Genomic DNA, 15,352 nt, shown 5'->3' with positions numbered 1-15,352 from the left:
GATTCAGTTCTAAATATTTTGTTTTATGATCCCAGTGCAAAGGAATTCATATTTTAGTTTACATCTGTCTATGTAGTGTGTTGTGAAGGCCAAGTTTGAGAAGTGGTGGTGTCGCAGAGCAATCCTCTCCCTTGATAGGTACAATGTCCACTCTTCCACATGTCTTAGTTTTTTTAATGCAGTTGCTTCATTGCCATATTACATCATTAACTGTCATATATTCCAAATCGTGCAAAACTTCAATAGGGCAAACCTTATGTGATGATACAGGTTGTTAGTTGCTACTAGAAAGTGTTGAGAGATATTAAAGCGGTGTAACAATTGCTGTCGGGTTTAGCAACTGATATCTTCTTCATCTCCTTTTGCACTGCTTACATGTAAGGTATTGTAGTTTAGGTGCTTCTTTCACCAGCTGCAAAACAATGCAGCTGGTGCTTGATGCATGTGTTAATGCATGTGTTAATGCTAGTAAGCTCCTGTTATGGGTCTCAAGCATGAATGTACCCCAAGATTTCTATTGGAACTGGACATGTGTTAATGCAATTAGGTGCTTCTTTCACCAGCTGCAAAACAATGCAATTTCATACGTTTTCACTACCTGCAAAACATCATAAAAATACCATTAGGTACTTCCATAAACACAAAAATAGAAACAATGCAAGACATGGCTTGTCTCTGATCCTCTGTTTTCTTTTTTCATTGGTTGCATTTTGATCCTAAATGTCAATCAATAAGTCTATTATTAGGAATCAGCAAAGTTGATTATCTATTCTACATAATTTCTAATCTGATGTTTGCATTTCCTAATTGTAGCATTTTTTTCTCAGACCAAGGCAAATGAAATCGACTAAAGAAAGAAATAGCATTTACCAATTACCACTAACCATGGCACTAATGTTTCACCTTAGATCATATGTTTGTTCTCTGATACACATGTGGGAAACCTTCTAAACAACAACCTATTAATGGTAGTTGTTCTTTGTATTGTGGAATACATCGCATGTTTTATAAATTGGGTCAGATGTATAATTAGTCGATGTATAATCCTGGTACTCATTGGTCTCTTCTGCTGCTTATCAGAGATGGGGGGAAGCAGCCACCGCTGCTCTGCCTCACCGGAGTACGAGTTGGATGCTTTCGAGTTCTTCAGTGTCATACTTGGGACTTCAGTATCAGCCACGAGGCAGGTATATAAAACAAGAGATCTCCCCTTCACCCATCTCATTATGATAACTCTGTTGTTTGCTACATCACTCCTTGTCCCAAATTGCAGAGGCTGCCTGACACTTTTATGAACATGCTGGGTGAAGATCCGCCACATAATGTGAAGCTCCGACAGGCCGGCAGCGGGGTTCGCAGGCTGTGGGACGTGGAGTTGGTGATCGAGGAGGGCCACATGTACCTGTGCCGTGGCTGGGAGAAGTTCTACAGTGCCTACGACCTACGGACCGGGTACTTTCTTCTCTTCAGGTACGACGATGACGCCACAATGCTCATCGTGAAGGTTTTCAACACGACTATGTGTCGCATGCGCTACACTGACGACGAAGATGCCAGTGCGTTCTGCCTCTTCTTATTCCTCTACATTTGGCTTTGTCTCACATCGATTGTTAACGGCCATTGTTGCATTTGGACAGGCAATGGGAGCAGCAGCAGCGACACTGGCTACAGCCAGAGCAGCAGCGATTATGGTTGTAGCAAAAGCAACAGCGATTCTGGCTTTAGCGAAAGCAGCAGCGATTCTGGCAGCAGCAAAGACAGCAAGAAGGATGATCCGGACTGGAGTGGGGGAGAAGAGGAGCAGAGTGGGCCGCTGCAGGATGAAGATGGGCATCAGGCTGAGGATGACCTAGCGCTGGTGGTGGCTGACCAAGGGCAAGAGATGGTGGTGGCTGACCATGGGCAAGAGATGGTGGTGGCTGACCATGGGCAAGAGATGGTGGTGGCTGACCATGGGCAAGAGATGGTGGTGGCTGAGGATGACCTAGCGATGGTCGTGCCCGTCCTGCCTGAAGGTGGCCTCGCGATGGTGGTGGTGCCTGACAATGACCACGCACCGGTGGTGGCGCCGGCGATCCCACAGCTGGGCGACATGACCACGCCAATTGTGGTAGAAGACTACATCCCACAGCTGCCTCCACCGCCTCGCCGCTCTTGGCGCATCAGGCTGAGGAAGGAGAAGGAGAAGAACAATGAGAACTGAACTATGTGAAACTTTTGTAATATGGTGTTGGATGGATAACGATGTTGGATGAACAATGTGAAATTTTTGTAATATGTAACGATGGAACTATGTGTTGGCTATGTATGTATATATGATGAAACTTGTGTGTTGGATATGATTGTTATATGGATGCTTGTTGTATATATATGTGTTGGATATCTCATATGTGAAATAGTGACCTGAGATTAAGAAAAAAACGATTTTAAAAAAAATGCTACTAATGGCGCACTTCCATCTGGTGCGCCATTAGTATACCAGTTACTAATGGCGCAGCTGTGGGATACTAATGGCGCACCCGTGGTGCGCCATTAGTATACCAGATACTAATGGCGCACCTGTGGTGCACCATTACTAAAATATTCTAGTGGCGTGGCGCTAGTGGCGCACCAGTAGTGCGCCATTAGTAGGCAAAACTGGTGCGCCACTAGTAAGCCTTTTTCTAGTAGTGGAGCCTTCCACCCTTTACCAAATATATAAATGCATTAATTAAATAAGAGATATTGTGATATTCCAAAGAATCCATGTTCCAAACATGGAACCATCTTCAACTTCACCTGCAACTAGCAACGCTCTAAAAAGGGCTGAGCAAAAGCGGTAACTTAGCCAAATAACGGTTTGCTAGGAAAGGATGGTTAGAGGCTTGACATGGCAATATGGGAGGCATGATATACCAAGGGGTAGGTAGCGCAGCATGGCAAAAGAACGAACAACTAGCAAAGCAAAAATAGAAGTGATTTCGAGGGTATGGTCATCTTGCCTGCAAGGTTCTCGGAGTTGTCGAAAGCTTGATCCTCGTAAGCGTACTCAACAGGTTCCTCGTTCACGAACTCGTCTCCCGGCTCTACCCACAACAAGAACACAAGCAAACGGAACCACAATCAATCACGGGAAATGCACAAGCAACATGATGCAAAACATGTATGATATGCGAGATGTGGTATGCGATGCATATGCATGCTCCGGAAGAAAAATGATGAACAAGGCAGTAGCTTGGCAAACCAAGCATGCCACTGGAAAGATGAGATGATTTCGGTCGAAATCGATATAAAGATCGCCGGAAACGGATGCACGGTTTGCAAACGGCAAGCAAAACAAGAATGACACTATTCTGCGATTAACAGCATGATAGCACTTAGAATGCAACAAGTAACTATGCTATAGCAATCCAAAATAGCAACAAAGCATATGGAAGTAATCTACAGGAGATGCTTGATAAAAGATGAACACTGAGCTACGGCTAGATCACAACATAACAGGTTCAAACAAGCATGACAAAGGTGCAAAAGATAACAGGTTCACAGACTTGGTGAAATTACTGGACATGCCTGAAACAGCATCAGGTAGCAATGTTCAGAGCAAGAACTCAACATGCTACAGGAACTTAACATAACAAAACAAGGCATGGAATTAATCTACTAAATGTATAGGACAAAATTCCCTTACTGACCATAAGCGAAACAGGACCAGAAGATATGATGGCAACCATGTAAACATAGCAAGTTTCGTTAACAGGTTTCAGACTTGGTAGAAAACAGAGCATGGCAGAAACAGACATTATGAGGGCATCTTGGTTAGCTTGATTCACTCACCACAAGGCAATTTATGACAACAAAAGCATACCTACAGCAAGATGGAATGTTTATGAAGCTATCCATGGCAAAAGCAAGTACATAGCATGTATGAAACAACTACAACAACCTTGGCAAAGTTGAATATCATGTTAACAATCTGCCAGAAATATTTCATAGCAAAAGTAGAGCAAGATTGAGTCATGCTAGGGTACTCCATAATTTCAAACAGGGCATGAATGGATAGAGTACAACTATATCTACAAAACATCCTTATTGAACATCACCAGAAGGAGCATGGATCTCTCTGTAGCCACATGGATACATAGCAACCAAATAACAGCAGTCACAGACTTAGCAAAATTACTAAGTCCCTGAAAACAGAAACATCACGTAGCCTAGTTTGCATGCTTGTGCTAGTCACCACAGAGATCAAAAAACTACATGGCATACACCTCTGTAAAGATGGCATGGCATACATCAAAACACATGTAGAGCTCATGCCCATAAGGTGCACACATTAAATGCAACAAAAATAACAAATCCTCATGTTCTGATAAGTAACAGCAGGTAACAGCATATAGCACTCTTGCACCAGAGATTTGGGCATCAAGATGGACTCAAATGAACATGGCATAATGCAACAAAATTAAGAGCATCTCGAGACGAACATTTTGATATATTACACGCACGAAACGGAGCTATATGCAGAGAGTTATGATGCAATGAACAGGAGCATGTAATGTAAAAGATCTGGGACTTGGAGAATTTTGGGGGGGGAAGAAAAGTCAACCTCCGGTCCAGCCCGATCTAGGGTTCACGCGCGGGCCGAGGTTCGTCGGGCTCGCCGGAGCTGCTGCCGGAGACGGAGGACGGGTCGGCCGGAGGAGAGGAGGGAGACGGCGGCGCTTGGGCGGAGAGGAGGAGGAGGAGGAGGCGCCGGGGAGGCGCGGGATGTGCGGCGGCGGCGGAGGGCGGCGACGCCGTGCTGAGCGGCGCGGTCGGGGCGGCGCCGGAGCCAGCGAACGTCGGGCGCGACGGCGAGGACGGCGGGGCGGCCGCGCGGGCGGAGGAGGAAGGAGCTCGGGCGGCGCACGGGCTCGGGGGGGGGGGGGGCAGGCACGGGCCCGGCGGGCCGGCGGCGCGCGTGGCGTACGGGCGCCACATGGCGGCTGCGGATAGGGCGAGGGGCGGCGGCGGACGTGTCCGGCGGCTGAGGAAGAAGCGTCCGGCGGCGCGGAGGGGAAATGATCTAGGGTTTGATCCGAAAATTCGGAGGGGGAGGTGTTTTTATAGGTAGAGGAAGTTAGGAGACTCGAAATGGAGTGCGGTTTTCGCCCACACGATCGTGATCGAACGACCTAGAGCATGGAGGGGACTTAGAGGGGTTTTGGGCTGTTTGGAGGGGGGTTTTGCTGCAACACACAAAAGGACTTTGCGGTTACCCGGTTAACCGTTGGAGCATCAAACGACCTCCAAATGGAACGAAACTTGACAGGTGGTCTACCGGTGGTGTACCAAGGCCACTTGGCAAACCTCGGTCCATTCCGAGAACGTTGAACACCCGCTCACGAAAGAAACAAGAGGGGTGCGCCGGTGCACGTGGGAGTGTCGGATTGCAAAACGGACAACGGGGAAAATGCTCGGACGCATAAGACGAACACGTATGCAAATGCAATGCACATGATGACATGATATGAGATGCATGACATGAACAAAAATGCAAAACGAAAACGAAACCCAACCACGGAGGGAATATCATAACACATAGCCGAAAATGGCAAGAGTTGGAGTTACAAATATGGAAAGTTACATCTGGGGTGTTACAACATGAGTGGTCAAAAAGCACCACAAAGGTTTCACAAAAATCAAGACTGCACAAACTTATCCATCGACTGCTTAGTAAGGTTCAGAAAATAGGTGAACAAAAGTCATGGGATCATTCAGATTTCAACAAAAACATCAAAGACTGCAGGGCTGCACAACAAACAGGGGTGAACTACCACCCAAAACTACATAGTAATTACCGGTGAAAAATACTCTGTGATGCACAACAGGGTAGCTACATGAAGAGACTGTAGGGGAAAATGATAAAAAGACAAGCTATCCCCACGGTAATTAGAGGGAAAAAGCTTACACAGTGACAAGGTTCAGGCTATAAAACGAGAAACACTGAAACACTTAAAACTGCAGAGAGGCTCTATATAGGAAATGTAGACCAACTCTGAAAAAAATCTCAGTTACACTAATTTACAATATAACAAAACCCTACCACACCAACCTCCACATCAACAATGACAAGGTTATGCTGAGCGCGAAATCACTGAACTCGATCCTTCAGAGTTCAACATCTACTGGATCCACCCCTCAAAACTAAACCCTACCACACCTACCTCCACATCAACAGCAAGGGAAATCTAGCGTTCTACGCCTACCTCCACATCAAACAGCCACAACACTGCCTCCAAAAAATGTCCTATGGGATCCTAACCAGGAGGAATTGGCCTCCGTCCACAGCAGGAAAAGGAAGACACGGCGGACTGCGCATGGCACGCTGCAACCTCCGACGCCACAACCACGGCGGACTACAAACACCATGGCAAACAAACTCTGCGGATCCACAAAATCCCCTAGATCTGAGACTACACGGCCATGAAACCACGGGCAAGAGACGAGAAAACATTACAAAGATGACCAAAATTTAGAGCCTACAGTGGCTACAAACCAGAACTCAGAATTCAGAGACAAGAGCTATAGGATCCACCACTGAAACATAAATGCCTACTACGCCTACTTCCACATCAACTCTAGGACACATAAAAATACACATCAACAGTAACAACCTAACTAGGGAGGGCACGGGATTTGGACTGCATCCACAAGAAAAACACAAGACCACGGCATGACACATAAGGTAGCAGTGACCCTCTACAGGACAAAATGCAGTGAGCATATATGTGAACTAGAAAAGGGTGACAAAAATGCACAGCAGAACTTCATGCACATAAATCTGCAGACCCTTGATATTATGTACACTCATATCATGGTGGAAATACATAAAAACAAGCATGTAATTCAGGAAAAGTGCAGAACAAAAATGAACAAAAAATACATAGAGATGATCAGTAAGCCACCGGGATGAACAACAGCGGACAAAAACGACACAAACATCACAAAATTCAGGCGCTCTAGCCACAACTCGAACTACAGACACAAGCTACGGGATCCGCAGCTGAAAACTAACACCAACTACGCGTACCTCCACAACATCTCCAGGAAAAACTATCCTCTACGCATACCTACACATCAACAACTAGAACCCTAAGGCGGGCGCTCATCCACATCTGCAGGAACACACACACCTCGGGCATGGAGACTACGTGCGGCACACTGCAGGCTCCTACCAGAAATTCACGCGCGCACAAAACACACACACATCACGGGCATGGAGAACACTGCGCCAGAAACATACACATCCCGCGGATCCGCGAACCCAAAAATCACCTAGACCTGGAACTACATGGCCACGAAAAGCAAGCACAAAAGCGCGAGAAGACAGGGCAACAAACCAGCGCAGCCGCGGGCGACGAGAACGAAGAGGATGCCGTCAAAATCCTGGGGCGGATGAACTCCAAATCGCCATGAACACGGGGAATCGCCTCGAGGAATCGCCTCGCCCTCCGCCGCCACTCGAGCTCTCACTCCCTCTGCCTTATCAAATGAGAAAGGGGAACGACACCCCGCTCCAAATTCAAAAGGGACAAAAACCTACAGTGCCCACCGGTTCGGCCGGGTCAAGGAAAAACGGGCGGATGGAGAAAACCGCGCCCGATAAACAAAAGCGACCCGAAAACCAGCACAAAAGAGCAGGACCGAGCGCGAATCTCGACGCGAGATCAAACAGACAGAAATTCGAACGTCAGCGAATTACAAAACAGCCGACTGTAAATTAGCAAAACCGTTTCACATAGGAGTTTTTGGTCATTTTAATAAAGAAAGAAAAGATCCTATGGAGGACCAACCGGAGAGAAAATATGTTTGGTTATCAATGTTCTATTGCCTAAATCAACTTTATTTTTTTCCTAATTAAGCATGCTTTTTCTCATGTAAGATTACATTTGACAAATCAGATTCAAGGTCCCTGAATCGTTATGGTGAAAACTTAAATGAAACAAGTGAGCTTTCAGATGAGCGCATGTTCAAATCTACCAAACACTTACAAGTACATCACAGAAGGAAGGGCACGTTCAGAGATTTGCAAAAAAATAGCATTGGAACAGCACAAATAACTTCACATACATGATGTCTTAATAATACTGGGAATATATGATCTGAAACATTACACTCTTATTTGGGTAGAGAAAATGCTAAGTATTTGGGTAAATTACAGAACTTGTAGCCTTTGGGCGACAAAAAAAATTGAAGGGTTTATTTATTAATATTAGTGCACTCCAAGATGCTATAGTCAATCTTCTTCCTGGAAAACTTCACAAAGGCCTTGAGCTTGAAGCTTTATCAAGAGTGCAATGCAAAAGGCCGTTGTCAATCTTGTTCCTGCAAAAAAAAAACCAATTTAGGAAGTTGGAAATCATGTGAAAATCGACCACGTGAACTATGTAATAGGATTATGTTGTGTACTTAATTTTTTGGTTTAATAGCACACCTCTAGCATCTACAAGGGCTTTCAGTTCTCCAGTCCTGGTATTATCAACGGAACTAATAAAAGTGCTTAGGCAAACTTGCCCTGAATCTAGCACTCCAGTTGGCCAACTCCTCCTGCTCGTTGTGCCTCAGGTCGTAACTAAAATAGCCCCTCCCCTGCCAAAAGGAAGGTTGTTATGATGATCTTATGTGATGAACACATGTTAGAGGTTCATCCACTTCTTTATGCACACAAATCTGATCACGGACACAGCGGAGAGCACTGAAAAGAAAAACGTTGCCTGTCCGATGGTCTTCACTTATTTACTATATGCCGTGATGCCTTCCCTTGTAAGAAAAATAATGAAATACAGACTGCACTTACTGAACTCTTCCAATGATTTGCTGACATCACTGACCCCAGACTGAACCAAGTGTATCTTGCCTGAAAATATTACATTTCCCATACATCAAGATCTTACAAATAGAAACGAACAAAACCAAAAATTCTGCAAATAATGAGAATGTCATGAATTCAGAGATGAAAGCACAATCTACTGAGAATGAGGGGAGTCTAAATTAAGCTGCATGAAAGCTACATTAAAGTCCTTGACTTGACAGGCAGCTCCCAGTTGTCTCTCCTTTTATCGAAAAGCCACAGGAGCTAGTCTGACTCCCAGTAGGTAGGTCTGTTTTCTAACTAAGCTGCATTCTGCCTGCAGTGAAGCTAAATCTGCAAGCGCAGCAGCAAACTTTTCTTTTGGTTGTGTAGCTGGAATAGGTCAATTTTACTGTACTATTATTTTGCCTGATTGTTTTGTCTCCAATGGTGAAATCTTTATTGATGGGAACATAACACTGTTCATGCAAATTTGATGGATATTTTTGTTACCCATTGGTGCATCGTATGGAGAAAATAGAAGAGGGATATCAGTTACTACTATTTAGATTTATGTGCAACTTAACACTAAATAACTTATTTTTGCTACCCGATCGTGCTTGCTAAGGAAAAAAATAGAGGCATTTATCCCCCATTTTATTTGTTGGTGATTCCATCAATGATAATCGATAAAAGTTAAATTCTGTAAGTTAGAAAGACCCGCACATGAACATCCCTAAAGATAAAGGCTGCATTTACATGGAAGGCGAATAAACATGAGCAAATTGTTAAGTATTAGCTTGTCAAGATCTGATAGGTTTCAATTTTAGGCATGGATCTGAGGTATCTCGAATTGGAGTTCCTTGCACCTTGATTCAAATTCTGTTCACAATATTAATAATCTAGAAAGAAACTCACCTTATGCTTGGAATGATGCAAAGCCTGCACCGTGTCTTGAAAATCAACACACATACTTTCAAATATCGGTAAGATTATTGGGCTTTGCTCACTTCAGCATAGAAGAAGATACTGAGGCTTCACCCCCCTCTATAACAGTATGGCTACATTCTTTTGCGCATATAACTACACTGCTCCACTTAAACCTGTTGCGTACAGCAACAAATAGAAGAACCATGGTGTGGATAACAGATATATGAGTAATTAATCTTCTATGCTGTAAAAACATGGATGGTAAAACATGAATCGAAAAATGAAATCTGGTAGTCCAAGTGAAGTAATTACCTGTCCAGAAGCCATTAGAACTATCACCTAAAGAATTTCAGAAAAAAAATGCGAGAACCAGTTTCCAATATCTGGCCGAATCAATCGACCATCTCCCAGTTTGAACAATACCTGTACAAGTTGGGTGGAAGAAGCAAATATCGTACATGGATGATAAAAAATAAAGACAGAGGGGAACCTAGAAGAGCACCATGCTGATGGATGTTCTGTCGCTGGAGTTAGAAAAGTTAGCCTAGAGGAAGCATATATACACAGCGGAAGAATGAGAAACAAAGAGCCAGGCATCCATTAAGGACCGCGAGGGGCGCACATCATCCGTCATGAATGGTTGGAGAGAAACTGAAGAGTGATTACTTCCTTCAAACCCACGGTAGCAGTTTCAAGAGACGAACAGCCGGACGGCGATTCACGGAGTGGATGAATCCGGGCTGGATGGATTCGACGTGGTCGGTCCGCCGCACCTTGAATCGGGACAGACTGGATGCATTGGGTCCTCTCTGCGCCTCGGATCCGGAGTGGATGGATTCGATGCGGTCGCTCCCGCTGCGCCTCCAATCGGGACTTTTTTTTGGAAGCAACCGAATAAGGAGTATGTGGTCGCTCCGCCGCGCCTCGATCGGGACTGGATTAGGGTTTACGGCCGCGAGTGGACGGACCTAACGCAGTCGCTCGTACGCCTCCCAAGCCCAGTAGTGTACCTTCGCCTGCCCGGATGGGGAGGGTAATAGAAGCCCATCAAACCCAATTTAACGACAGAGGCCCAAAAAAGTCACCAGAGCAGCGGCCTAGAACGGTTGGTGCTCAACTGTAGCGAACGAAGCGAGCCTACTTGCGATCCAGGCCAATCCGACGACCGAAAATCGTAAAAAGTGACGATCGGACGGCTTAATGGCCTGGGAGGGCTTGAAAGTTGCTCAGTTATAATGATTCTAAATTTTCCGAGCATCAAGCTCGTCACATATGTGTGTTTTCTCCATATGTACTTTTTCTTCGTCATTATGTGCATCGATGTGACTTAAGTTTTGGCCAATCTCGGTTGCCTGGCTCCTGTGCTTATGCCCTACGTTCCCGTTAGTTCGGCTAGGGCATAAAGGGAGCACCTCTGCGATTATTACTGTCGGGTCATCCGGATGTGTACCTCAGACTGGGTGAAGCCGAAAGCTAGCGTTCTTAAGGGAATATTCGGTCGGTGAACTAAAGATGTTTTTTCATTCGTCCCATCGTGAACCCCCAGAAGCTATACACATTGTGATTTCTTCATCACAGTTCGGACATGCACATCGATGCATGCACACCCAGGGAAAGAAACCCTTAACGGAACTATTCTCTCTGGAAAATGTTTCTTACACTCTTAATGTAATATAACATAACTAGCCGGATAATTGTATGTTCAAGCAACTATGACCCCTACGCCTGATTTCCATGCATACCCGGTCTACTCGGCCGCTCTGGTATTCGGAAATACTCCACACCTTCGGGTCCAAAGGTCGAAGCGAAAAGGTCTGCCATGACAATCATTTTATAATCCAGCTAGAGTTGCGTATGCAAAGGAAAGTACATAGTCACTTAGGACTTAAAAACTTCCTCCTCTATGTCGTCCAGCAGGCTATCTAACTTACAATCCTGCTGGAAATACTTGGTGGCTAGTGTTACTTGGTCATACACTAAACTAATGGGAATTTCTTCCCCATTTGACCCTAGCGGTCCGACCCGGGCCATGTGATTTGGATCCAGCTTGGTATACCGCATTTTCACCATGGCCCAGGCCTCTCGCGCACCCTCTCGGAAGGCCGATATCTTCCATAGTCGGATACGCCGCCGCGCTCCCTTGAACAACTCTCCAAGCTCCTCCGTACTCCCTGGAGGGGAGGCGGATGGCCATAAGGCCTTGGCTACACTCCTCATTGCCTGCCGAGCTTGCTCGTGCAATTGCGACAGCCCTTGCAGAAGATCACTTGATGATCCAGACACCTCCTCTTCGGGACGTCCCGTCAACATACCTGCAATCATAGCTTTATCAGCTACTTTTACCTCCAAACTATTATAAGGTAAAATCCGGCCACGTTCTGAATATGCCGCCTCGCAGCTTTTTATTCTCCTTCACGGAGTTGGCTAGCTGGGCCCGCACATTTTTCAGTTCTTCGCCCAGTTTGGTGTTTGAGTCCTGGAGTTTGTTTTTCTCCTCTCTGACTCGGGCCAGGACACGCTCGCCTGTGGCCTGTAGTCTTTTTGCCTCTTTCTCTCCCGCTTGAGCGGTTTTCAACTTCTCTTCCAGTTGACCTGATGATCCTATTATGAGATAAGCAACAGTATTAGCACAACTACTATATAATTGTTATTCCTCGATGGAGGGGGTCATTACTAGAAGATGCCTTCTTGGACTTTTTCAGTTTGGCGGTAGCAGCATTTAGCTGTGTCCGACACTGCTCCAGCTCTTCAGCTAGCAGGTTGTTCTTCTCCGTCAGAACCTGGTTATACATCGATTCTTAAATCACTTGTGCCAACTACTTTCAGTCTCGGGGGCTACTAGCATGTGGTTATCCTTTTCGGACAAAATAAACCTTACCCGCACATCTGTTAAATGCTGCTTTGTGGCTCTGCCAAGCCCATCTCGAGCAGCTCAGATGTATGCGTCAGCCGAGCTGAAGGCATCAAACGCCTCTTTTGAGAAGCCAGGGTCCCGTAAAAGGGCCCTCTGTCGCCGATGATTCATGGCGCTGTCCACTTTCGAGTTGGTAACGAACATATCTTCCGAGCCCTCGGCCGAAGGACTGTCTGGTGTCATTCCCGTATCGGCTCCTGTCTCTCTGGCAAGGTCCGCACCCCGGCTGTTGGGAGTACGACTGGCCAAATTCCCGGACATAGTTCGGCGAACCTTTTTCCTGATATAGGACAAACATAACGATCACAGTTGGATGTGACTACTGAAGCATACTTTCAAATCCGTATCTCTTTGACGAAGGCCCGGTCGTGTCCTCATCGGCCCTCCTTCTAGAGGCCTTGCTCGGCGCAGGAGCCACTCTCTTCGGAGTCGCCCTCGGGGTAGCATGACGTGCCGAACGCCTCCCCTTTGGAGCATGAGACAGTGCGGTGGGTGAGGCAGTGCGAGGAAACTCTTTCAGGGGGGATTTCTCCTGATGACTTACGTGGGAAGCAGGAAGAACACCGGGATAATCGGCGATAATGGCCACTTATGTGCCATCGTAACTCGCCTGGTAAAACACCCCTTCCGCAAGTACCACGAATATATCCGGGTCCTCTTCGAACCCAGGATCAAGCTCCTGGTCATGGTTCTCTGGCTGTGGGGTGGGGCTGTGGAGCCCCTCGGCGATCTTTCGCCAGTGCTGTTATAAACAGATGGACTAAGAATTCATTAAATGTAACTTGGAGAGCGGAATGAGTAAAAGTAGAGGGGTCAGGACTTAACCATCTGGGAGGGTTATACATGGAGTACCCATCTCTGTGATTGATGTGAAGAAATTCCTCTTCCTCCCCTTTGAACAGCTCGACCAATATCTTTGCCAGAGCTGCGGGGGTATCCGGACCTTTCCGACCACAGCGGGAGGCGTCATCCTCCCCGTTGTAGTGCCACATTGGGAGCCCTCTATATGGGAGTGGCTGAACCCCTCGCTCTATGGAGGTTGCCATTACCTCAACCATTATTAATCCGGACTGGGCGAGCGTCTCTTATCTTGCCCATGAGCTGATAAACTTCCGCACTATCGTCTTCTTCAAGACTTCGAGGACGCCAACTGTGGCGTTTCTTCAGCGGAACGCTGGCAAATTCGGGAAGACCCTTTTGAACTGGGTCAGGGAGTGCGACGTCCTCAATGTAGAACCTTTCGGAAGGCCATTCTTCAGATGCCTTCCTTGGTGTGCCGGGCAGGTATCCGGTATTGGCGATGCGCCATACTTCGTCTCCGCCCACTTCAAATATTGACCCCTCGTGGTTACGCGGGACAAGGCAAAACAACTTTCTCCATAGTTCAAAATGGGCCTCAACGCCCAGAAATAGTTCGCATAAAGCGACATAGCCCGCAATGTGCAGGATGGAGGCGGGAGTAAAGTTATGCAGCTGGAGGCCATAGTATTCCAAAAGCCCCCGGAGGAACGAATGGATTGGAAATGCGACGCCCCTTAGCAGATAGGGGACGAAACACACTCGCTCCCCCCGGATGGATTGGGGAAGTCCTCCGCCTGGGTCTTGCCATTAAAGGAGGCCAACCCTGCTCGAACCGGGACCAGATCCGCAGGGGGAAGAAATCCCTGCGTTTGCAACTTCACCAATTGACTGTGGGACACAGAGCACCTCTCCCACTCGCCTTTCTCTAGGTCGGAACGGGAGGAGGAGCCGGGAATGCTAGCCATGATGGAATGGTCTTTCCTAGCGGTCTCTGAGGATTTTCTCCGCGTAGTGCCGAATGGATCTGAGATCCAATCTCTTAAATAGACACTCTTTATGGCTGGGGTGTTATTTGCAAAAAATACCCTGACCTTCCGCATTCGTTCGACACGTGGAAGCTGAAGTCATTGATACATGGAAGCCGAGGAGGGCGACATTGAATGGAAGGCCGAATACATTACTTAAAGGTCATCGGAGGAGGAACCCGCCTTGCAATGACGAAGACAATCTATGAGCCAAACACCTCGTCATTGAAGACTGGTTCGGGGGCTACTGAGGGAGTCCTGGACTAAGGGGTCCTCGGGCGTCTGGCCTGTTAACCATGGGCCGGACGGATGGGCTGTGAAGATATCAAGACCGAAGACTGCACCCGTGTCCGGATGGCACTCTCCTTGGTGTGGAAGGCAAGCTTGGCGATCGAATGTGTAGATTCCTTCCTCTGTAACCGACCTTGTGTAACCCTAGATCTCTCTGGTGTCTATATAAACCGGAGAGCTTAGTCCGTACGGAGAGAGACTTATTACCATAGTCATACAGGCTAGACTTCTAGGGTTTAGCCTTACGATCTCGTGGTAGATCAACTCTTGTAATACCCATATTCATCAAGATCAATCAAGCAGGAAGTAGGGTATTACCTCCATAGAGAGGGCCCGAACCTGGGTAAAACATCGTGTCCCTTGTCTCCTGTTACCATTGACCTTAGACGCATACTTCGGGACCCCCTACCCGAGATCCGCCGGTTTTGACACCGACAGGTACTAACTATTATACCTTGGCTTTTTTATTCCTTTGCCTCGTTTCAAAAATAGAGAAGATATTTATGCACATCCTTGTTTTCAGGGTTCACTGATGATTACCTCTCAAACCACCTCTGTGGTCAGGAGGCGAGGAAAGTT

General features: G+C 46.6%; 1 protein-coding gene and 1 long non-coding RNA gene across 2 annotated transcripts; one reads left to right on the top strand and one right to left on the bottom strand.

The window, feature by feature from the left end:
• The first annotated feature begins 209 nt into the window (after positions 1–209).
• Positions 210–7,937, top strand: LOC141040892 (uncharacterized). The gene is made up of 4 exons (XM_073507007.1): positions 210–1,187; positions 1,274–1,556; positions 1,638–2,110; positions 7,923–7,937. Exons 1-4 carry the CDS (start codon positions 966–968, stop codon positions 7,935–7,937), a joined length of 993 nt encoding a protein of 330 aa, XP_073363108.1. The 5' UTR covers positions 210–965.
• Positions 7,938–8,046: 109 nt separating this feature from the next.
• Positions 8,047–10,870, bottom strand: LOC109775843 (uncharacterized). The gene is made up of 5 exons (XR_002235901.4): positions 10,055–10,870; positions 9,731–9,915; positions 8,819–8,878; positions 8,456–8,610; positions 8,047–8,346 (listed from the first exon to the last, which is right to left on the bottom strand). It is a non-coding gene; the product is annotated as an uncharacterized lncRNA (long non-coding RNA).
• Between the last annotated feature and the right edge of the window lie 4,482 nt (positions 10,871–15,352).

This window comes from Aegilops tauschii, chromosome 2, assembly GCF_002575655.3.
Source record: "Aegilops tauschii subsp. strangulata cultivar AL8/78 chromosome 2, Aet v6.0, whole genome shotgun sequence".
NCBI classification, from domain to species: Eukaryota; Viridiplantae; Streptophyta; class Magnoliopsida; order Poales; family Poaceae; genus Aegilops; species Aegilops tauschii.
This window is presented reverse-complemented; position numbering and strand designations above follow the sequence as displayed.

Excerpts from the sequence above, each read along its gene's own strand:
- LOC141040892 (XM_073507007.1), top strand. The coding sequence starts at position 966 with ATGGTAGTTGTTCTTTGTATTGTGGAATACATCGCATGTTTTATAAAT. Across the intron at positions 1,188-1,273 it reads CAGTATCAGCCACGAGGCAG|AGGCTGCCTGACACTTTTAT; the intron begins GTATATAAAACA and ends CCCAAATTGCAG. Across the intron at positions 1,557-1,637 it reads CACTGACGACGAAGATGCCA|GCAATGGGAGCAGCAGCAGC; the intron begins GTGCGTTCTGCC and ends GCATTTGGACAG.